The sequence below is a fragment of the Mus caroli genome, chromosome 18 (genome assembly GCF_900094665.2).
Source record: "Mus caroli chromosome 18, CAROLI_EIJ_v1.1, whole genome shotgun sequence".
Classification (NCBI taxonomy): Eukaryota; Metazoa; Chordata; class Mammalia; order Rodentia; family Muridae; genus Mus; species Mus caroli.
In genome coordinates, this window is record NC_034587.1 from 41,362,387 (window position 1) to 41,387,073 (window position 24,687).

The 24,687-nt window shown below is 44.6% G+C and overlaps 1 protein-coding gene across 1 annotated transcript in view; it reads left to right on the top strand.

The window, feature by feature from the left end:
* Positions 1 to 3,963: 3,963 nt before the first annotated feature.
* Dcp2 (decapping mRNA 2) overlaps positions 3,964 to 24,687 on the top strand; it is a 46,569-nt gene continuing 25,845 nt past the window's right edge. The window contains exons 1-4 of the mRNA XM_021150698.2: positions 3,964 to 4,144; positions 19,490 to 19,641; positions 23,349 to 23,476; positions 24,064 to 24,162. Of these exons, the coding sequence (XP_021006357.1) occupies positions 4,092 to 4,144; positions 19,490 to 19,641; positions 23,349 to 23,476; positions 24,064 to 24,162 (432 nt within the window). The 5' untranslated portion in view covers positions 3,964 to 4,091. The remainder of the gene's footprint in view (positions 4,145 to 19,489; positions 19,642 to 23,348; positions 23,477 to 24,063; positions 24,163 to 24,687) is intronic.

Below are 24,687 nucleotides of genomic sequence, written 5' to 3' on the forward strand. Positions count from 1 at the left end.
GGGAAGACATTAGCAGACATACCCAACAAAGGGAAGATAGATCCTGTAGAGACCATCTAGTAGATAGGCATGGCCTCCAATTGACAGATGGGGCCACCCACCCATCTCAAATATTTTAACCCAGAATTGTTCCCTTCAAAAGGAAATGCAGAAACAAAAAGTGGAGCAAAGACTGAAGGAAAGGCCATCCAGAGACTGCCCCACCTGGGGATCCATCCTACCTGCAGACACAAAACCCAGGCACTATTGCTGATACCAAGAAGCACTTGGTGAGAGGAGTCTAGTTTAGCTGTCCCCTGAGAGGCTCTGCCAGCACCTGACCAATACAGATGCAGGTTCTCACAGGCAACCACTGGACTGAGCCTGGGGACCACAATGGAAGAGTTAGGGAAAGGACTGAAGGAGCTGAAGAGGATTGCAACCCCATAGGAAGAACAACAATATCAACCAATCTGAACATCCAGAGCTCCCAGGGACTAAACCACCAACCAAAGAGTTCACATGGAGGAACCCAAGACTCCAGCTACATATGTACCATAGAATTGCCTTATCTGGCATCAATGGGAGTGGAGGCCTTTGGTCCTGTGGAGGCTTGACACTCAGGTGTAAGGGGATGCTAGAGTGGTGAGGCAGGAATGGGGGGCGGGGAGCAACCTCATAGAGGCAAAAGGGAGGGGGAATAGGATTGGAGGGGTTGCAGAGGGGAGACCAGGAAGGGGGATAACATTTGAAATGTAAATAAATAAAATAACCTAAAAAAAAAAAAAAGAAAAAGAAAAGAAGCTATTGACAATGTACAGCTGCAGGGGGGAAGGGAAGTATGATTTCTTCAGGAATATTGCCCATGAAAGACTACATATGTTCTACTTCATGCACATACAGGTAGAGTCCATGGATGTAGGAGGAGGGCAAGGGAAGTTGGATAGGAAATGTAGGGGAGTAATTAAAATAGAATGGGACGTGGATTTGGTAAAATTCTCAATAAAAATTATCTAAAAATTAAGTCAAGTACCATCTAGATCAATTTATAAGAAAACAATTCCCATTGTGCTACAAGCTTTTATAGCATTGGACTCTGGCTTTCCTCTTAAGTGTGTGAAGATGGTCAAGGACCAATTTAACATCTCAGGCAGCTGAATTCGATAATGAAATAGGAAGAAGGAAAATCTTAAAATATGTTACTTATTTTCTCTGATTACATCTATGAAGGGAACACATAGCATCGCAAGGGGCACAAGAAGAACAAATGTGAACTTAAGAAAGGCAAAGGCCCTGAAATTACCAGAATGGATTTGAGAGATTTTTCTAAGAAAGGGAAAAAGGATGAAGTCAGGAAACTGTAGAGGAAAACAGAGGGCTGCAAGTGTTTTTATGTCTTGAGCCCAGGGAGAAGGGATACCACCCATCCACAATGCCAATGAGGCCGATGGGGCCGATGAGGCCGATGAGGCTGATGAGGGGATGATTCAAAGCTGAAAAATAGTAACCTGGTTCCATTGAATAAAACAAAACAAAATGTATGCAAGCTTCTCAGGCCAAGAGTGGATGTGGAAGTACTAATACGGTACCTCTTACAGGTGTGACGATAAATTATGCAAAACTAGAGAGTGGATTAAACAAAAATTAAGACGGGAAAAAAACAGGGAAATTAAATGATAGAACAAACTAAACCTGTGACAGGGGAGGTATGTTGGGTAAGGGTGGAACCTGGGGAGGGAAAGGTCTGATGTAAGAGGAAGCGCCAAGGACCAGCCTCAGCATGGAGAGGTGGTCCTGAGGAAGGGGTGTTTGAGAGTGGCTGAAGAAAAGTGCTTGCAGTGGGTGCAAGCTGACAACTCTGTAGTCTGCTTGAGTTGCCCTCTAGATAGCTCTCTGCTTGAGATTGCTTTCTGCTTGGGATAACTCTTGAGACAGCTCTTCAGATAGCTCACTAGACAGCTCTTGGGTTTTCCAACCAAAGTCAGAAAAGCTGCCCCAAAAAAATCTAAGAGAGCTATGGTAGCTCCTTAGGTAAGCCTTGTGTTTTGTTTTTTTTGGTTTTTTGGTTTTTGATTTTTTTTAAAGATTTGTTTATTTATTTATTTATTATTTGTAAGTACACTGTAGTTACCTTCAGACACACCAGAAGAGGGTGTCAGATCTCATTACAGAAGGCTGTGAGCCACCATGTGGTTGCTGGAATTTGAACTCAGGACCTTTGGAAGAGCAGTCAATCCTCTTAACCACTGAGCCATCTCTCCAGTCCCAAGTCTTGGGTTTTTTGATCAAAGTTAGAAAACCCACCAGAAAAAAAAAAAATCTAAAAGAGCTATGTTAGCTTTCCAAATAGCTCTCTCTAGGTAGCTCTGTCTTTCAGACCAAAGTAGAGTCTTTTATTTACATATCAATTCAGTCATTTACCCAAGAGTCCCTTTTGTTTATACCATTAGTAAGCACTTTATGACCTTAGCCTCTTGACCTCTTGATTCTTAGAAAAGGACAGTAAGCACTTTTTTATTTTTCTTAGCATAGCAAATGAACTCAAGAGATCTGCCTGCCTTTGTAAGCACAAACAAGGAGTTTAGCTGGGTAGGATCTTGCCCTGAGATCACCGCTCCCTAAATCTCTTTTTCTCCTTCCTAACTGGCTTTGCTCCAGAAGCAGGAACCCTGGCATACTGTTCCTTCCATGGCTATGTAGGACAGGGCAAGGAAGAACAGATGAATTCAGATTCTCCATGTTTCTAGAAGGAATTAGACTCCTCTTCACAACGTAAGCAACGAATGAGAAGCAGGCAGGTAGAAGTGGCATTTTTGAATGTAGGAAGTAGAATAGGGACCATAGGTTTAATCAGTCTTTTCTAAGCTCTCATTTGGTATCAAATAGAGGGATGAAGTTCTTGTCTTCACATTATAGACCTTGCTAGGGTCGGAGCCTGGTCCTACTGCAGCACTAATGAGATAACAAGCTTTTTGTCCTCAACAGGCCAGTTAGAGAGACAAGCAACAGTGGCGAAGGGAAGCAGAGGAGAGTGTTTTCAGTGTGTGCACACTGGGAAGAGAACAAATAAAGCGGTCCAGTGAAACCGTCCTCTCTCAGTCTACCTTTGGAGTTCTGATGTGAAATTTGGATTTAACTACTTGAAGACAAGAGGTATCCACGACCAAGTACCCTGGTCAAGGTGTGTCTCTGCTCAACAGTCACCCACCCCCATCTCAATACCAATCTGCCCTGCAAAGTGGTCCCATTCGCTTGCTTTTAGGAGCTCCAAAAAGCAGAGCAGTGGTCGTGCCTTTAATCAGAGCGGAGCAGAGGCAGGCGGATCTCTTTGTTAGAGGTCAGCCTGGTCTACAGACAGAGTCTCGGGACCTCGAAAACAAACAAACAAACAGCATCTGTAGTGGGGCAGGCCTATAAAGCCAACACTCAGAAGGCTAAGGTAGGAGGGCTGTGAGTACAAGGCCAGCATGGACTATGTGGCAAGACCCCATTTGCCAACAAAAATGGGATTAATATTTCTTCAGAGAGATTGGCATTTGGCCTAGAGGTAATGAAATCCGGTGGTGAGCGTGTGTGCAGAATGCTTGCTGACAGCAATCGCGGATAACCCCTTCTGTTTAATAAGTGATCTGGGCTTGCCGCCAAAATACGGAGTGGTTACCATTAGGTTAGAGCCACTGTGACAAAGCCCGAGATGCTGGGGCGTGTATGTGGAAGAGAGGTGTCCTAGAATAGGAACTCGAAAGTTCCCACTAGTGTAGTAGAAAGTGCACACGACACGCAGGCGCAAACACACCCCGCGTGCACTCAGTCAAAGGCGGCGGGAAGTTGGTCTTAAGAGCAGGAACTGAGCAGCGTGAAGCCCGATTGGAGCCCACGGGCCAATAAACAAACGTCTCATTGGCGAAGCGCGCGCAGGCGCGACTCCCCCAGCTTGACATTGGGCCTTTCACGCGGAGGGGGCGTGGCCCCAGGGCTCCGCCCCTCGCCTCGGCCCAGCCTCGGGGTCCGGGCGGAGGGTTCCACTGTCCGCGGGGCCCGCGCCTCTGTGCTTCTCCACGGTGCCGGCTGCGCGGAGCCGGGATGCGCTGCGCCTGCTGCGGGTCCTCACTATGGAGCCCAAACGCCTGGAGATTCCCGGCAGCGTCCTGGATGATCTCTGCAGGTACTAGCGGCTCACCTTCGCCTCCGCAGTCCCTCAGCCTAGGGGCGGCCCCGACCTCTCTTCTCCCTCCCCCTCCCCTCGGTTCCGCTTTGCTCCTCAACCTCGGTTCCCCCTATCCACTCCCGGGTTCCACTATGCGCCCCAGCTCGGCTCTCCACCAGTCCTGGGTCTCAGCACTGAGCCCGGGCCCCGGCTCGCCCTCCCTGTCCCCGGGCCCCACTTTTCTCCCTAGCCTTGATTCTCCATTCCGGGGTACCGCTTTGAGTCCTCGGCCTCACCGCTCCTTCATTCCTGGGTCCGGTTTGCGCCCCTGGTCTCAGCCCTTCCCCCTTCCCCAGGCCCTTTGCGCCCCCAGCATCTATTCTTCCCCATTCCTGGGTCTGGCCTCTCTCTTCCCCGGTCCCTGGTCCTTTGCAGCCCCGGCCTCGGCTCTGCACATCTTTTAGTCCCGCTTTCCCGCCCCGCTCGCCGGTGTCCGACGCCCATTCAGTTCCCAAAGTCTTTCAGTTTCTATTTCTCTTACTCACTCCGCTGTGGAGCACTGGAATAACTCATTTCCACTTCAGCTATTCTGCTTTTCCTGCAAGTGAAAATCCCCTTTCGCCCAAACCTGAATTCCCTAATGGATTTCTGCCCAATTCTTTCTTTGAAATGTGTTGGGCTTTTCTTGTTTTTTTTTTTTTCCCTGCCTCTAACTTTAACCTGTGGCTTTTCTTCCTCCTCCCGTCGTTTTCTCCACATAGGTAGAATCCACTGTTTGGGTTTCAGTTATATGACCTCAGGTACCTGGATCTACACAGGGAGCAATTTTCAAGCTTAAACTTTCTAATCTGCGTGTTCGTCCATGGTGTTTTCTGTAAAGAATTAATTATTCTTTCCAGAATGTCCCCGGACTTATCTTTGGGAACAAGAGGAAAAATCCAAGAGTTTCTTCCCTTTAATCTCTTGATTCTCCCACTTATAAGGAACTATTCACCCTTGGGTCTTTACAGGAGTGAATTTCTGAGTTCTTGTCAACAGTAATTACAGCCAGCCAAAAACATTCATGATACATGCTTCTTTGTAGAAGTAAAGTTCCGGGTACGTTGTTAGGAGGGCGTTGCTAGTGCATTTGGACTGTGAAATATTAAGGTTGTGAATGATGGTTCTGTATTGACATCTATTCACTGAAATCTGTGCTTAAAAACGAAACTCGGTGTTCCCCACATTCAAGCTGTTTGCTTTTTTTATTTTTTAAAATATGTGTTTTATTTCTAATTATTGGAGGCAGGGGACATGTGTGTAGGTATCTTGAGGCCAAAAGAGGATGTCAGATACCTGAAATTAGAGTCCCTGGAAGTACCTGCGTGGTTTTTTTAGAGCCCCGGGCACTCTGAGTCACTTTAAGGAGCGAAATATGCTTGTGAAGTTTTTACTGGTATTCCCCTCACAGGTATTGAAACAACTCTTTAACAGATGCGAGGATTAATTTATACAGGGACACATCCTAATTTTGAAAATCTAGGTTTGAAATCTTCCTTTCCTCTACACCATGTGAGTGTAATGAAAAGTCGTCAAGCAGTTTAACCCGAATGTCGTACACACAGAGTACATACATAGGCTAATTGTATAGTTAATAAGCTCTTAGTATTTACTGTTCTCTCAGCACCTGCATGGTGGTTCGCAGCTGTCCAGAACTCCAGTTTAAGGGTATCTGATTTCCTCTTCTGAATGCTCTGGGCACCAGGCATGCATGTGGTACACATAATACATACATACAAGCAAAACCACTTATGCGCTTAATTTTTAAGTCTGATTTTTAAAAAAAGATTTAAACTTGTAATTCTTTGGAGTTGGGAATTACACTTTTGACGTATGGCAGATTCACATGAATCTATGAAAGTTGCAAGGAATTTATCTTCTGTATTCCCAAATTTGATAAGAAAACAATGCATAGATGTGGGTAAATCACTAGAAGAAATTGAGACTGTAATTTTCATTTTCTTTATGTTTCCCAGTTTTTTGTCTGTTTCCACAGATGCAGGTCTTCTAGTTAGGAAAAAGTCAGGGAGTTTGGGAAACTGAGTGATGATGTGTGCGTTAATAAGGATGCAAGCTAAAAGACAGAAAAGGATCAGATGACTTGCCACGTTTTTTACAGGCATCTGCAGCTAGCCTTCCTAGGAGTTTTCAGGCTAGTCTCTATTACCTGGGATTTCGTCATTTGAAGAAGTGATGTCAGCTGTTGTGATTGTCTCGTGGCTCTGTTCACGGAATAATTACATCCTATTGTGCAGATCGCATGTTAAGCAGCTAACACGTTGAAGTGGTTGGTTCCAGTGAATGTTGAAGCTGCTCCCTTATATTACAACATTGCATCTTGTTATAAACTGATCTTTTTAGCGGAGTGTGATCTGTTCAGCTGAAGGGCTAGATGCTTGCTAAACCAGCTACTAACCCAGCTGACCGCTTCCTTATACTACAGTTGTTAAAAGTAACAGTTTTCAAGTTGACTCTTGGTCTCTCTTGATTGATTTGTTTTGTAGTTTTGTTTTCTAAAAAATTCAAGCTCTAAAATAATTATTATTAGAGGAAGTGGTACTCACTGTGCAGGTGTGGACAGCTCTGTGAAGTTGCTGCTGTGTTTGCACCATGCCAGCCTAGCTGTCTCCCCAGCCTTTCAGTTGACTTTGCATGCATTAGATTTTGGTTCTCTAGTACAGCGCTTCTCAGCCTTCCTAATGCTGCAGCCCTTCAACCCAGTTCCTTGTGTTGTGGTGACTCCCAACAGTGCTTCCTCACATTGTTCCTGTGTCATAAGGGTAATTTTGCTACTGTTAGAATCATGATGTGAACATCTGATATGTGACCCCAAAGGGGTTGCAACCCACATGTTGAGAACTGCTGCCCAGCACATCTGCCCCTCTAATGTGTCCTCAGTTGGAGTTTCCTCCAATCCCTCTGCCCCATCCCACTTGTTTCTTGAGTATAGCTAAACCTCAATTACGGTATGTACTCTGGAATCTGTTTTCCTATAAACTTCCCATTTTGTTGAGAGGGCTGTGTGCAAAAGGTGTGAAGCTGAGATAGTTATCATCCCAAAGCAGGCAGGTTTCCTTTTTATTTTTTTTTTCTTTCTTTTTTTTTTTCTTTTGTTTTTCGAGACAGGGTTTCTCTGTGTAGCCCTGGCTGTCCTGGAACTCACTTTGTAGACCAGGCTGGCCTCGAACTCAGAAATCCGCCTGCCTCTGCCTCCCGAGTGCTGGGATTAAAGGCGTTCACCACCATGCCCGGCTCAGATTTCCTTTTTTATTCAAGAAAATTATACTGCAGAAACAGAAATTAAATAGAGGAGTTCTTAGAGAAATCCCCCCTCCCCCCAAAAGGGAATCAGAATTCTTTTGTAATAGTTAACCTTTGGCATGCTGTTTCTGTGATATCCATATCTAGGTGGTATATTTTACTATATTATTGAGTAGTAGACAAAAGATTTTGAGATAGGGTGTCCTGTGCTGGGCTGAGATATGGTGTCATGTGTGCTCATCTCACCTCCCACTTCATGACATAGAGTACCATGTGTGCTAGGTTGGCCTTCGACATTATATAGCTAAAGATGGAGCTTGTGTTCCTTATCCTGCTACTTCTGCCTCGTTGGCATATGTGTTACCCTGCCTCATTTATTTAGTAGTAAACTTTGGAGCATTAGTTGTCTTTCTTGTGACTGGCTGTCTGGATCATAGGTCCTTACAAGTTAGATTCTAGATGCTTTTATAAGACTGTTACAAGCCAGGCCCCAGGTAGTCAAGGACTGACTGTTAAGAGGTAGGAAATTTTACACACACACACACACACACACACACACACACGGTCTGGAATTGAGAGTTCTTATGCCGGGCATGGTGGTGCATGCCTTTAATCCCAGCACTCAGGAGGCAGAGGCAGGTGGATTTCTGAGTTTGAGGCCAGCCTGGTCTACAAAGTGAGTTCCAGGATAGCCAGGGCTATACAGAGAAACCCTATCTCGAAAAAAACCAGAGAGAGAGAGAGAGAGAGAGAGAGAGAGAGAGAGAGAGAGAGAGAGAGAGAGAGAGATCTTATTTAGAGCTTTGTCACAGCTGTTAGAAGTGCATGCCTGTGAGATCTACCTGATTACTTAGAATTGAGGGTGTCTTGGTTTTTCTAACAGGGAAAGCCTAGCTGAAGAGCCCACCATGGATCAAGGCTGTGCTCTCAGCTGTGGGAGTGAAAGCACAATAGCATTTGTGTATTATCAGCAGTGAGAGCGTTAGGAGTGATAGGTCCAGTGCCTTTGGAGATGATGTAGGGAAGGTGGCTGTGTGTATGGGTTGGAACTAGGGCTTCTTTACGAGAACAGCTCATAGAGATAGCCAGCCACAATGGCAAAAGTGGGAGAGGGAGGGCCTGCAGAGATGGCTCGGTGGGTAAGAGTACTTACTGCCCTTTCAGAAAACCCAGGTTAAATTCTCAGTTTCACATGGCCACTACCAACTAACTATCTGTAACTTGAGTTCCAGAGAATCCGATGCCATCTCCTGGCATCCGTGAGCACTGCATGAATGTGCACAGGCATCCGTGCAGGCAAAGCGCCTAACCGCACAGAAAACTGCCCAATTCCAGGAGTCCGTTGCTTAGCCCACTAGTAGGAGACTCTGTATCAAGAAATAAGGTAGAAAGCTGGGTGTGGTGGTGCTCATCTTTAATCCCAGCATTTGGGAGGCAGAGGCCAGCCTGATCTACATGGTAAGTTCTAGGACAGCCAGAGTTAGATAGGGAGACCCTGTCTCACAACAAAACAGAAAGAAGGTGACACTTGGTGTCAGCGTCTGCCCTGCCCACACACCTGTGCATGTCACACATATACAGAATCATAGCATGCCATGGCTTTAGGAAGGCAGGTGGGAAGTCTGATGATAGTGACTGTGAAGATGAGAGGAGAAACAAACCATGCCGGTCGGCTGGCCCAGGGATATTTAAGAAGTTTCCTGAGGGAGCGCGCTGAAGATGAATGTCCTATACTGGGTCGGGTCTTAGAGAATAGAATGTTTAGGGAATGAGAGATGAAAGCTGGCAAAATTCTGCCACAGGATTCAGAACGATAGGACAGTGCATCCAGACTGCTCATTGGGGTCTAGAGGTAACTGAAGCTACAGGTTTACCTAGGTCTGGCCAAAAGAGAAGCCAGAGATTCCTAAGGGTTCCTGTTGTTTGGCAGTTTGTGAGCTTCTGGGGGTGGGGCGGTGGCCCAGGTGGTCATAGGCTCTGTTGCTTCACTGCAGTTGGACACATGTACAGGCCTTGATAAAATCCAGTCTACACAGGTTCCAGTGGGCTTTTACCCTCTGAAAAGAGTTTAAATTAAACTAATTCTCCATGTTAATGTGAGGTAGGAACCTTTAAAGAGGTGGTCAGTCTTGGTTCTGTGGCATAGCATACTCAGACTGAATGAGCTCGAAGGTCTGGCTTAAGCCCACTGAGAAGGAGTTTTAAGGGGCAGAAGTGGGTTTGACAGTAATGTGGCATCTGAGAAGTGTGGAGTAAGACTGTTAGTCTCAAGTGGGAGTTCAGTGAGAGATCTCTTAGGAGTTGGAGTGGCCCTTCCAGTCATCTTAGCCGACAGAGGATAGCAGAGGCCCTGGAGGGAAAGTTAGCTTTTGAGTTTTATTCATTCCCTGAGTGAAATGAACATGAAAGACAGGCCAGGCTACTATCAGACTGTAGTGATCTGGGAAGCTAAGCAAGGGATGATGTGTCCCTGAGAACAGTTGTTACCTCTGAGGCCCCTTAATTTTACTGGTGAATGCCTCTGTCCTTCTGGTGATGGCACACAATAGAAGTCATGAGTCCCTCATCTGGAGGCATGTAATTGAGACTCTTGCTAGCCTTCCCCCACAGAGGTCCTCTGTGCTGTGTAAGCAGAAGATTCTCAAAATTGGCCTGACAGCAGGTAGGACCAGCTTTAGAAATGATTGTCAAAGCCTGAAGAATGTGCCTGTGAGGAGAGACTCAGAGTTTGCAGTGACACTGGCTTCCAGTGTGTAACTTGATGAAATGTTAAGGCCCCTCCATTGGGAGGATTCAGGAAACTGACTTATTTTCTGGTCTTTGAAACCACCCCTCTGGGTGGTCATGAAGCCTCGAGCTAAGGGGTATGTTGTGGGCCCAGGATTGGGAACTAAGGCAGTGGGGAATGGAAGTCCAGCTGCCTGTTGATCTGTTTGGGTGCTACCTTGAGACATGGGGGGTTTTCATGGGACTTGTCATGAATAGTAGTAACTCCTTGGGTTGGAAGCTAGGAGGCTTCTAGTAGAACCAAAAATTTCATAGGTATGTGTTTCTGTTCTTGATTTTCTTATAATTTATAGAAAAAATTTATAGCAATTTATAGAAGAAATTTGGTTTCTTTGGTTTACTGTTCCACAGGGGTAATCGTTTATGATGGAGTGGATGTGGCAGGTGGTAGGCAGTTGAGAGAGTTAACTTGAAATGGCACAACCTGCTCCCAGTGACATACTTCTTCCAGCAAGGTCACACCAAATCTCCTTAAACTGTGCCAACACAGACCAAATATTAAATATCTGAGCCCATGGAGGACATTTTCATTCAGACCACCACAGCACATTTAATTGTCACATTTAGGGCAGGGAGTGTTCCCTTCAGATGGCAGTATGTTCCTGTTCAGGAAGAGAGCACAAGCTAAATTATGTAAATATTGTCATTCTACTTCCAGCTGGAAACCCTGGTGAGAGCAATTAGTTCTGCCTTTGAGGCTACTGTGGATTTACCCGGGAGGCTCCTGTGGCCTGTGCTTACCTGACTATCACAAACCCTGAAGGTTTGCATCCTCTGTCTGTGAACCACCAGGTGGCCTCCCTTGAGAGCATGGAGAACCATGTGGGTCAGATCTAGCCCCACAGGTAGGGTCTTAACCTCCACGTGGATTGCTCCAGAGAGACCTTGGGGTTAGGATGTAGTACTAAGCTGGCAGAATTTAAAGTTTAGCAGGGTTTTGTAGTCTGCTCTGAGACATTAGAGTCTGGAACTTGTCTGCTCTGTTACATGAGACCTAGTGCAGGGCCAATAGGAACTGAAAGCTTAACTTCAGGGTCTTGCAGTGATAATATGGAAATCATCATTCTCTGTCCAGGGCTTAGAGGCTTTCCACAAAGAGCCACAGTTATCAGTGAACCAAGGCAGAGGGATTCTCCTATGCCCCCAGATGTAATGGCTTGCAAAACAACTGGATCCTTGGGCCCCCAAATTCACAGCACTGAGTTAAAATTCTTGCCACCACTTCTTTAACTCTTGTCCATAGAAGAAAGGGTTTTAGTAAGAATATAAAGAGCCAGTGTTGGGGTGAGTGTTTAAGGAGGTCTGGGGCCCACATCATTTCAGAGATTATATCTAATGGCTCCTTCTCTGATCTACGTTAGGTCGCATAGCAGAGTCTGTTTAGTCTGAACTGAACATTGCAGAATTCTTGATAATTGTGCCAAACCTAAAAAGGTCTTTAATAGTTTGGCGAATGAGGTCCCCATAGTTAAAACGAGATCCTTGTGGTACTAGAACGGTTCCTTGTGTGGGAGAGTAGTCTAATTCCTAGAGGCTGCATGTCTTACAGGGAAGACTGGAGCCTGTTGGGGAACCTTACAGTTACAGAAGGCCCGCACGGTGTTTTGCTCTCATGCGAGTCTGTCAGGGCTACAGATGGATTGCTCATCTTTGGAGGACAGTCAGCTCTTTGGCTAAGGACTGTCCAAAAGGTGGGGCCGTTCCTAAAGCTAAAGCTCTAGTATGCTGCCAAGCAGTCTGAACACTGAGAGATCCTGAGATTTGGAGGCAGCCAAGAACTTAGTCTGGGAATACAGACACATACTTTCTTTAGGTCACTGTCTGGAAGGCATTGTCTGGAAGAGGGAGTAAGAATTGGGAGCTGTGCTGTAGGTTAGGAGCACAGTCACATTGGTGGCCCTCAGACTGTTCTGTGGGGGCTGTCTGGATTTACTACAGAAGTAGAAGTGTTATGAGGAGCATTATATGGGTGCAGTGGTCCAGGAGCCAGGAATTTATCGGCAAGGTGCTGTAAGCTTTTCTGAACTTCACAACTAAATGACTTTGGGGCCTTCAAGAGTGAGGGCAGTTGTAAGGGAGTGGCTACTACTGTGTGTGTAGGAATGGACACATCCCTGACGTGGGAGGGAACTTGTTATATGAGGTAGGGTCTCTGTTAGAGACTATGTTTAGTCATACAGCTCTCAAAGTTTCCCAGTTATTGCAACCTTTGAAGGCAGGCCATGTCTAATAAAGTGAAAAGCGGAGAGGTCCTGGTCTAGTTTCTATAGAGAGAACTCTGTCAGAGGAAGCTCTGGAGTCTCAAGCCTGAAGTGAACTGGAACTTTAGACATGATGTTTCTAGGGACTCACTTCTGGGTCCATAAGGGATGTAACTGTGGTCCCACATTTAGGGCTACTTAGGACTCAGAATACACAAGAGTCTGTGTGGCCTCAGGACCCCTTCAGTCTTCAAAAGGAGGAAAAACTCTTCCCAAATTGGATTCCCTGCAGAGGTAAACCTTAGTACAAGGGCCCTGAAAGGTACCTTGTTCGCTAACCTCTGAAAGATAGCAATTACAAGAGCAGTGATGACTGACCTCATGTGCATGGGTGCTGATTGCACAGCGAGTCACAAAATTAGTTTTCTCATTGCTATGACAAAAGGATTGATTCTGCCTCAAAGTGTGCAGGCATGTGAAGGTCCAGCCCAACATAGTAGGGCAGCATGAGGCTGGCCATGTTGCACCTGCAGTCCAAAAGCACTAAATGCTAAATGCTGGTACTCATCCTGCTTTCTCTTTTTTTGTTCAGTCTATGACAGAGCTCCCCACTTAACCTAAATAGAATCAACATCACAGGTGTGTTCAGAGCTTTGTCTACATGGTAATTTTAGATTCTAGATAGTTAGTGAGAGTTAACTATTGTGGTTACCCTAACCAAGAGACGGTAGGTCTAAAACAGTGTGTCTTAGTTAGGGTTTTACTGCTGTGAACAGACACCATGACCAAGGCAACTCTTATAAAAATCAACATTAAATTGGGGCTGGCTTACAGGTTCAGAGATTCAGTCCATTATCAGCAAGGTGGGAGCATGGCAGTATCCAGGCAGGCATGGCGCAGGAGGAGCCGAGAGTTCTGTGTCTTCATCCAAAGGCTGCTAGTGGAAGACTGACTTCCAGGCAACTAGGGTGAGGATTTTATACCCACACCCACAGTGACACACCCATTCCAACCAGGTCACACCTATTCCAACAAGGCCACACCTTCAGATGGTTCCACTCCCTGGTCCCCATAGACTTGTTCAAAAACATGAGTCTGTGGGGGCCATACTTAAACATAGCATAATGCAAAATGCATTTAGTGCAACTTTCAAAGTCCTCATAGTCTATAGCAGTTGCAACAATGTTAAAAGTCCAAAGTTCAAGGTCTCTTCTGAGATTCATTCAACTTAATTAACTGTAATCCCCAAAGCAAGGCAGGAAACCAGTTGGGCAAACTCCAAACTCTGCATCTCCATGGCTGATGTCAAAGTGGTCTTCAGATCTCCACTCCTTTTTCATCTTTNTTGACTGCAACAAACTGCTTTCTCCTGGGCTGGTTCCACTCCCTGTTAGTGGCTTTCCTCAGCATGTGTCCCATGGCTCTGGCATCTTTAACATCTTTGAGTCTCCAAGGCAATTTCAATGTTACAGCTTCTTGTTTCAGTGTCTGGGATTCCACTTGATCTTTTGGACTCCTCCTAAGGGCTGGCATCACTTTTCCAGCTCTGCCCTCTGTAGCACTTTAAGCTCAGGTTGATCCACTCCACTACGGCTGCAGTTCTTGGTGATCACTCCATGATACTGACATCTCCAATACACTGGGATATTCCACTCCAACTAGGCTTCACCAATAGCCTCTCATAGGCTCTCTTCAGGGTGCCAAGCCTCAAATCCTTTGCATGACCCCTTNAGTCCTGGGCCATCAACTACAGCTGAGGCTTCACCTTCTCCAATGGCCTTCCTTGGCCTCTCACAGTGCTAAGCCTCAGCTTCTCTCCATTATCCCTTCATTCCTTCACAAACAGTACCACCTGAGTGACTCTTACATATTACCAAGTCCAGCCGCAGCATGAGTTGCAACCTTGGTTATCTCTGGAACACAGCTTCTTTGTGCTCCCAGAAAACAATTTCCAGAAGATTTCACCTCAGTGATGCTTGTCTCTTCTTAATCACTGCTAATTCCTTAGCTCCAGCTAACCAGCATCAATTTTCCCAGTAGTTCCTTCCATTCTTAACTCTAGAGCCAGAGCCACATGGCTGAAGCTGCCGAGTTCTGCTGCTTACAGGAACTAGAACATGATCCCCTTGTATTATTACATTATCACTAGTTTTATGTTTTCTAAATCCTTCACTGCCTAAGCTTGGCTATCCTGGTTCTTGCTCTGTAGATTGACCTTGAATGCAGAGATCAGCATGCCGGTCTCCTGAGATTAAAGGTGTGTACCACCATGCCTGGATTTAATTTAGCTGGGTAGGATCTTGCCCCAAGGTCCCACTCCCTTAATCTTTATCTCCTAGAACACAAGATTTTGCTCCATTTCACTTCCTGGTACTCCTTTAATACTCAAACCATATATTTTATATTTTTCCTTTCTTAGCTTGCTATGCTTGTTCAAACTTCTCTTCATAAGACTTAACCAGAGAACAAAGTCTCTGCTGGGCTTTTTTGAAACTTCTCTTTTCAACGCAATTAATCCAAGTCTCTTCACCTTAGCCTCAGGCAAACTTTTCAGACAAGGGCAAAAAGTAGCCACATTCTTCACCAAATTACCACAAAACCAGTCTTTATGCCACATTCTGAAATTCTTCTCCTTTGAAATCTCTTGGGCCAGGTCAACACAGTTCAAATTACTCCCAGCAACAAAGTCTTCCATATTCCTACTAGGATGACCCATTAAACCCCATTTAAAGCATTCCACTGCTTTCCAAATCCAAAGTCCCAAAATCCACATTCTTTCAAATAAAAGCATGGTCAGGCCTATCACAGCAATACCCCACTCCTGGTACCAACTTCTGTCTTAGTTAGGGTTTTACTGCTGTGAACAGACACCATGACCAAGGCAACTCTTATAAAAATCAACATTTAATTGGGGCTGGCTTACAGGTTCAGAGATTCAGTCCATTATCAGCAAGGTGGGAGCATGGCAGTATCCAGGCAGGCATGGCGCAGGAGGAGCCGAGAGTTCTATGTCTTCATACAAAGGCTGCTAGTGGAAGACTGACTTCCAGGCAACTAGGGTGAGGATCTTATACCCACACCCACAGTGACACACCCATTCCAACCAGGTCACACCTATTCCAACAAGGCCACACCTTCAGATGGTGCCACTCCCTGGTCCAGGTATATACAAACCATCACACAGTGCAAAAGTTCCATTGTCTCACAAGAGTCGTTCTTTTGTTACTGCCCGTGCCTCCTTTACCCTGGCTGTATGCAATACACTTAATTTTTTCTGTTCTGGTCTGAAGGGTGAATGTTTTCACCCAACTCCCAACCCCAGTCAAGCACAGGTGTCTTGTTATCTCTCATACAGTGGGACTCTTGAGAACCCTGTACTCTGCCTGGCATGTGTATTCTGTTCCTTTTTGTGAGTCAGTTGAAGTCTCTTCTGTACTTAAATCTAAAGTATATACTGTGTGTTACATACTATATATACTAACCCTACTCTACTGTACTTATATCTAAAGGGTATACTATCCATTTCTTCTGATTAATAAATTCACTAACTTTGCTTTACTTTGGCTAGTCATGAAGTTTTTTTCTGTGATATAGTGAAGGCCCCGACTCTTGAGTGGTGACCCATAGGGGGCTGTCCTCAGGCCCAAGGCTGTGTCTGTTTTCAGTCCTCTAACCATTGAAGCTGTGAAGACAGGAACTGAATGGAGAGACTGAGACAAGGACGATGATTGTAATTATCTGAGAGAAAAGACAGTGCAGGAAGTAACCACAGGCCACCTTGGTGAGGTTCTAAATTGTATTTTCTGACTATAGTGTAAAGACAGCGTGGTGATCTCTCAGAAGGGAACAGTCTTTGGAAGGTCTTTTATGTGGCTTTAGTTAGTGTTGTAGCATTGGCTGGCACTGTCAAGGAGCATAAACTAGGTGAGAGGTAGATTCATAGGCAAGGGGGATGGGGGCTGAGGGAAGAATGAAGGCGTGGCCTTTCTCTTTCAAAGCTGCTCTTCTTGCCTGGCAGCATGGAGGGGAAAGTTCCAGAAGACTAACTAGTAAATGTATATATGAGTTTACGTATAAGGAGGGGCTTCGCTATTTTCTCATTTCCTTATCACGTTTCCGTATGTCATAGCCTATGACAGTTTGGCTCCGCTGTCTCCTGGTTTCTAGGAAGTTCGGAAAACAGCGTGATGTAGGTTTGGTGCTTCCATTTCGTGTGTTCAGGATGCTTAGTTGGGGACTAGTACAGAAGTTCAGCTGCAAACGGTGGTCTCCTATAACCTGTATTTTAGCACATCTAATGCAGACAGTTTCTACTGGGAGTAACACACACACACACACACACATTTCAGGGACATTTGTCAGTATCTGGAGATGGTTTGGTTGTGGCAGCTTGGCAGGTAGTATACTCAGATAGAGTGTGGAAATGGTGCTGATGCTGAACACACTGCTGTTGCAGTGTGCAAGGCTGCTCTTCTAGTTAGAACTCCCTGCTTTGAGAGATCAACAGTTCATGTGCCAGAGGTGATGGCACACACCTTTAATCCCAGCACTCTGCAGGCAGAGGCAGGCAGGTAGATCTCTTGAGTTTGAGGTCAGATTGATCTACAAAGCAAACCACGGGCCAACCTGGGCTACATGGTGAGACCCTGTCTCAAAAATGAAACAGAAGCAAAGCTGCAAAGCAGACAGTGTTTTGTTGAGAGAATGGGAAGAAGGAGGTGGCCTGGCTAGGACAGGTGTAGTGAGTTGACTCCTCTTGTATTGTGGAAGCTGTTCTAGGCGCAGTCAATCCTAGAAAAGAGATTAGGCATGAAGATGACTAACTAAAGCTAGGTCTAGTTTCAACAGTGCTCTTTCCCCTGTGCCACCTAGTGGCCAGTTTGGGGTTTGGCCAGCGATTTTTCTCAGTTCACTCAAAGATTATAACTGGCTGCTCCAAGTCTAATCTGAGCATGTGCAAGATAAACCTCAGTGCTATTTTATGGGCCCATTTCCCTGGAATTCTCCCCTACTTCTGCATTCCTGGGCAGTTCTATGAGCTGAGCTTTGGAAGGAACTTATCCTGTCTGTCTGACTCCATGACCTAAGAAGCGACTTTTGGAGCTTGCCCACCCGCATCCCCAGTTGCAGCAGGGTATCTTGAGACATGCGGACGTGTGACATTGTTTTGATCTTGATCTTTTCCACGCTTCCTCCTTCCACGTGTATTTACTTTTCAGAAGAGTCGTCTAAGTTATTCCAAGTTTCTGTCCAGGTTCCGTGACTGTGTCTTGTTCTTAGGCAGGGATCAGCCTAAACATTTAAAAGGTAAATTACAACTGTCAGTATATTGTATACCGTCACTGGTATACAACAGGTTTGGATATTTCATGAGTCTGAGAGAGCATAAACATGTCCAGAGGAGTCTAGTGCATTGGCATGGTGAAGGTAGTGTTTCTGAGTCCCTGGGGATGCGTCTGAAGTAGACCAGCAGAGGTCAACGTGGATAGAATAAACAGGCACACTTCACAGACTCTAAGAACAAGGTGTCCTTACACGGAAAGATCCTCTTGCAGCTCTACATATTGATCATCTCTTCATATTGATCTATCTCACTTATGTGTGTGCTGTTGTTGGTTTATTTGGATGTGACACTAATGTTAAAATTTTGAAATTTGAGAACAGAAATAAAAATCACATGGCATTTATAGCAAATGAATAATGCAATATGACTAATTAGTTGAGTGGTAGCTCTTTAATAAAAATGACCCAGAAGGCCAGAGCATTTACTTTATTTAGTTGAATTTGCTTCTGATGCTTGAAGGAAGAAGGAGTTCCTAAAATGATCAACTGAGAAAGAAGCAATTAGTGACTGTTTCACACCCACCGGCATTCACACTCACTTAGATTTGTGTGTTCTAACCGTGTGCCTCACTAAAGACAGACAGACAGCTCTCGTTGTCATCACCTCTATACAGCTACTGTGTGCTCCTGTATAGAAAGCACACACACACAAAGACTTTTTCCTCCTTTCTTGGTGAGTTTAAAAGAGTTAATTTTGGGTTTTAGAAAGTATTTGGAATTTAGTGTGAGTCAAGGCTCTGTGATTATGCTCCTTGGGAAATCGAGTGTGTTAAAGAGAAACCTTGGTGCCCATTTCTTCCTCCCACAGCTGTCTCTTGTGTTGTTCATATCTGGGGACTATGTGGGTGTTAGGCACTTTGGCTGGATTATAAGGATACTTGCGGATTCTTGGACTTCAGAAGAAATCCCGGTAGTTTCCTCGCTTGCTTTAATTTGCTAGGAAGCTCTCAAGTTAATTTCTCATTTGGGAACAGTAGCTATACAGTTCTTTAAACAATTCCTCTACAAGTCCTCTCCTTTGAGCCAGTTTTATGCCCACAACCCTGCTGCCTCAGTCTCCCTATTGGTGGGAGTACAGGCACTGCACTGCTACACCCAGTTCTCAACACTCTTTCCGGCTACTCTCATCTGATGATGTCAGAACTTGATTAATCCACTGTAGTCTCCCTGGTGGTGGCTGCTTGAGTTCTTTTTTACTGCCCCGATGTTGTGGATTCTCCAGGGAAAGACACACATTCAGCCTTCTATTTTAATATGCCTTAATCACTTTGCTATTCCATCTTTGCTACCCTAGACTACGGGGGGCGGGGGGAGGGGGCTCTTCTTGGCTCTTACATAATTGGTACAATTTCTCTTCTGCTGCTTTCAAGCCTAGATCTTATCCCTTCTTGGCATGGCAATCCATTTTCCTCACCACCCCACCCTCTCATCCCCTGAGTTTCTTGCCCAGGAATCCTAAAAGTCCCATCTGTGTCTCCCTGCCCAGTCATTGGTCAACTGCAACTTTAGTTGCTGAACAAAGCCAACCCGGGACAGGGACCCTTGGCATCTTTATATGCCGATGTACAAATTCCCATGTAATTTTGGGAACCCAGTTAACATAAGTGATTAAACCAAGTCCACAGCACTGCTCCTGCTCTCCTCTCCTAGTTGGTGGGTGGGGTAAGGAAGTAAATATGTTAAACTGTAATAGTTGGTCATTGTAATTTCTGGACATTTTTGGTTTTGGCAGCCGATTTATTTTGCATATTCCCAGTGAAGAAAGAGACAATGCGATCCGAGTGTGCTTCCAGATTGAACTTGCCCATTGGTTTTACTTGGATTTCTACATGCAGAACACACCAGGATTACCTCAGTGCGGGATAAGAGACTTTGCCAAAGCTGATATCCTTTTTGTTGCTATAATGATTGTCTTTCATTGTTTCTAATAAAATACTTTTGCACAAACTCCCCTTTTTGTTTTTCTTTGAGTGTCTGTAACTTCTGGATAACACATAGTGAAAGAGCCACGTGAGGCAGTTTCGCTGTGCTCTCATTTTTCACAGCACTGAAGTGTATAGTGATGAGGAGTGAGAGACCTAGGCTATTTCTGGGACAATGCTGGGTTTTGCTCCACTCTTAGTACGTCATTAACACGTGATCAGATTGAAGAAGCTTTTCTTCCTGTATGTGCTGTAGCTTAGTAGTTCGTAGTGGCTCATCCAGTTAACTTCAGCACTTGAGACAGAGGCAGGTAGATCTCTGAGTTCCAGAAGGACAGCCAGGGCTACATAGGAATGCCCTGTCTCAAAAATGAACAGACAAAAAAAAGACAATTTGTTTTAATGAAGGGTTGTTGTAGCAAATGTTCCTAGAATTTATAAGTAAGATAGACTTTTAAACAAAGCATTTTTAAAGGAGATACAGTATCTTGAATAGACAAAAAGCAAGGAATGAGTAGACTTGTGTTCTGTAGAGTTCAAAAGTAAAACTAGTTTGTGCCAAACAGGGGATTCTTCTAGGGCCATATTGGAAGTGCATGGAAGAACCTGTGGTGGTGTAGGGGCTCTTAAGTCATGACTGGAGTGATTTGACTAATCGGTAGATGCTGTTCTTAGCCATTCACTATGTGTTGAGTGAATTTGTCCTCACAAATTCAATGTGTTAGAGCAGTGCCTTAGAGCAGGTACAAATGACCCAAAATACTAAACTACTAAGTTCCCTGTTTCTTCCCACATCTGTAACATAAGGAATCCCTGGGGCTCCATAGAAAATGGGTAATCTACTGTTCTGGAGACATTAGCATGGCCAGCGTTTGAGCAGAGCTGATTGGTCATCATGTGAAAATGGTACCCAAGATGTGTTTGCTTGGTGACCTGAGCCGTAGACAAGCGCTGGTCCTTAAGACAGGAGTAGGGATCTGAGCCATAGCTATAGGGTCCAGAAAGAACAGTTAAGATGCAGGACACTTGATTGAATAGATGTGTAGACATTGGTGATGTGTAGACATTGGTGATGTGTAGACATTGGTGATGTGTAGACATTAGTGATGTGTAGACATTGGTGATGTGTAGACATTGGTGAGGAGTCCAAGGGAAAGAGGATCAGACTGCTTTAGATGAAGGCTTGGTGGCCGGTTCTGTACAGAGGAGCTACAGCCCAGCTGTGGGAACCCTTTGTTTTGGTCATCTTGTATAAACTTACATACAGCTTTTCCAGCCGCTGTACATTCTCAGGTTTCTGACTAAGGATTTGCTCAAGTTCATGTGAGTTTTAAACCAAAACCTTGATGCAGTTTTCTCTCTTTACTGTTGTTATATGGAGGAAGGAACCTATATTGAGAAAGAACTAGGCTTCAATAAGTAACGAAATGGTTACATTGTACCAGGCGTTTTGCAGTGAACAAGGTAGGCTTAACATTTAGGCTCATGAGAGACAAAGGAAAATGCTATCGCAATTCAGGGTGGTGGAGTGCCTGCCATAGTCAAGAGAACAAGAGAACCGAGAAGAACCATTCCAGATTCAGTCCCAGGCCCTGAGATCCGCCCCTAACTTGGCTGGTGGAGGGAAATACTAAATTTCTTGGGCTCCCAGCTCCCTTCTTTATTTAATAAATAAGTGAATGTTGCCTAAGCAAAAAGTAAGTTTAGAAATCAGGCTTCCTATATATGGTAATTGTTTAGGATAGATCCATTATCTAGGAAAGAACCAATGAGTGTTAAGGATTGCAAAAAACATATTTTGAAGTTAGAAGTCTGCTTTAAAAGCCATTTTGGAAGAAAAACTTCACAAAGTGAAAAAAGATACTTCAGAATAAATGGAAAAGAATATGATTCTGACAAGTAACAGCTGAACTGCGTGGGGCTTGTTTGACAGAGAAGCTGAAGGTTTTCTTGGGACGTTTTGTTTGTTTTCTTTGTGATGGGTTCTGTTTTTGTCATACTCTTTATGGGGACGGGGAGTCAACTTCCAGAGAAGGGGAAAGAATGTTATGTTTTTGTTTTTCATTGGATGACTACAACAGAATTTTATTGACTGTAGAGAATCAAACTTTTACGGAGAAGTGATTTCAGCATCTTGGTCTCTGAGGAACTGCACAGTTGTTCATGGAATGGCTGACATATCTGGAGTTATGGGATAATCATACGGTGATTGGCTGTGTGTTTGCCTTTCAGTTATGATGTCAGATGATTGACCCCTTTGGATTCGTAGAGGGCCTTTCTACTTCTTACTCAACCGTAAAACTAAACTTTAAAATATGTAATAGGTCTCATACAATTATATTTGTGGGATGAATTAAATATGACTTCATCTTGTCAGTGTTAATGGTAGTTCTGAGTTTCTGTAGAATCTTCCCTTATCATTTTACTCTAAAATATTTATGTATTTGGCTTCTGCTGTTATTACCTGCAGGGATTAAATTAGTGTTAGTCTCACCACTGCCTAAAATCAACTGATAGTATCCATGCGCTGTCATCTTACACAGTTGAAATACATTCATGTCACATGCTTGTGGAATTAACATCAGAATAAAAACAGAATATGCGAGTTTGTAAGGACCTGAGGGCCATTGCAAAGGCCTTCAGGTTGAGAAACTCAGAGGCTAATGGTTCTCTCCACATGCCACTTATCCTGTTTTAGTTGATGGGGCCTTTGACAGTGTGGGGCACCAGAAGATGTTTCTGTCTATAAGTTTGTTCTTTAATATATTACACTGTTCTGTTTCCTAGCTGCGTGCTTTCTTTCTTTCTTTTTCTTTCTTTCTTTTTTTTTTTTTTTTTTTTTTTGGTACAGGGTTTCTCTGTATAGCTCTGGCTGCCCTGGAACTCGCTTTGTAGACCAGGCTGGCCTCGAATTCAGAAATCTGCCTGCCTCTGCCTCCCGAGTGCTGGGATTAAAGGCGTGCGCCACCACTCCCGGCTTTGCATGCTTTATTTCTTGTGAAATAACTGACACCCAAGTTCTCCTTGAGAAGCTTCAGCCAGGCCCACCTTTAATGTTAACGGTTAGCAATGAATACATGTGTGTATATGGCAAAGAGCTTGAGTGCATACGGAATCCCTCACCTGCTAACCCAGGCTCTAGCACCGTTAACTCTTTATGTGCCCAGTGGCTCCTTCCTCTTGGTAGAATGTATGCACCTCCCCCCAGGCTGTCTCCTGTGGATCTGATACCTCGGGGGTCTAGCACTGATGATCCCTCAGTCACGTAGCTTGCTGTGTGTCTAGGTTAAATACAGAAGTCAATGTTATGCTCAAAGGAAAATGAGTGTGCTTGGGGGAATCTAAATAAGCTGCAGGCTTGAGTTGATTTCAATGAGTCTGTTTCTACATATAATTTTGTGGAGATTGGGTTTTTTGTTTGTTGTTTTGTTTAAATTTCTGTGTCGGTAGTTGTGTGTATGGGTGTCTGTGGAGGCCAGAGGAGGGGATCAGACCCCTTGTGGCTGGAGCTCACAGCTGTGAGCCACACATGTGGGCACTGGGAGCTGGTCTCTAGCTCTGCAGAGGGCAGCTAGTGTGTTCTCAGACACAGAGTGTCGCTCGAGCCCCTCCCTGTTGTCATTTCTTAGGCTGTTAGGTAAATGGTAGTTTCCTTAACATTAGTCATACTTTTCAGTCACTGTCCGTTTCTGCTGCCACAAGGTGAAGATGTGGAAAAAATTTTGGATGAATGGAAGGAATATAAAATGGGAGTCCCGACTTACGGTGCAATTATTCTCGATGAGACACTGGAGAACGTGAGTGTACTGGAACAAAAGATTTCTAGTGATGTGATGACCGACTTAGCCTGTTGACAAAATTTTTTATGTAATGTTCTAAATTGTGGTTTTAAAATGCCCTATTGTTAAGAAACTAAATTTTGGATGCTTTGCCTGCATTCTGTATCTTCTTCCCATTTATTTATTTATTTATTCATTCATTCATTCATTTATTCATTCACTTTTCATCCTGATTGCAGCCCCTTCCTCCTTCCAGTCCCTCTCCCTCATAGGTCCCTCCCCCTTCCATCTTTGAGAAGGGGCCAGAGGTCCCCCCTGGGTACCAGTGCATTCTGTATCTTAAAATGTTGTACTTATGTCTTAATGTAAATACATTTACATTAAGTGTCATTTCATTGTTTGAAACAATATGTGTTAAATACACAAGGTGCGTTTCTTCACAGTGTATTTGTATTCTTGGAAGATATTTAGGGCGAACGCTGTACACAGTTTATTGGTAAATAATGACCATAAATACAGAGAAAAAAAATGCCTTTGATTGGGGAATGGAGTGTGGGAAAGTAGGTCCGTTTACTTTTTGGTTTTGAATTTCTGCTTATTCCCAGGTACTGCTGGTTCAGGGGTACCTGGCAAAGTCAGGCTGGGGATTTCCAAAAGGAAAAGTAAATAAAGAAGAGGCGCCCCATGACTGTGCGGCGAGAGAGGTGAGTGCCTGCCCTGGCAGCTTTCAGTCTTAAGTCCACACATATCTATCCTGTTGGACTCTGGAGAAAGTTCAGCCTTTTTTTCAAAACTTGAATACATAGTTTAACTTAAGAGACAGCCTTTGGGCTGGAGAGATGGTTAACATCACCGGTTGCTCTTTCAGAGGACCTGGGTTTGACTTCAGGCACCTGCATGCTGCCTGGCAGCCTCTTGTAACTCCAGTCCCAGGCTTCTGCTGCCCTCTGCTGGCCTCCGGTGGTACTAACCATGCAGGTTTGCACAAATGGCTGGCAAAAGACTCTTAAACATAAAAAAATATGTAAATAAGATACCATGCCCCCCCCCCCACCTCTTTCTGTCTCAATCTCTGTCTCTTTGCTTTTGGGGGGCCATTCGTCCTCACTGTATTTATTTATTAATTTATTTGTTTGGGTTTTTTCGAGACAGGGTTTCTCTGTGTAGCCCTGGCTGTCCTTGAACTCACTCTGTAGACCAGGCTGGTCTCAAACTTAGAAATCCACCTG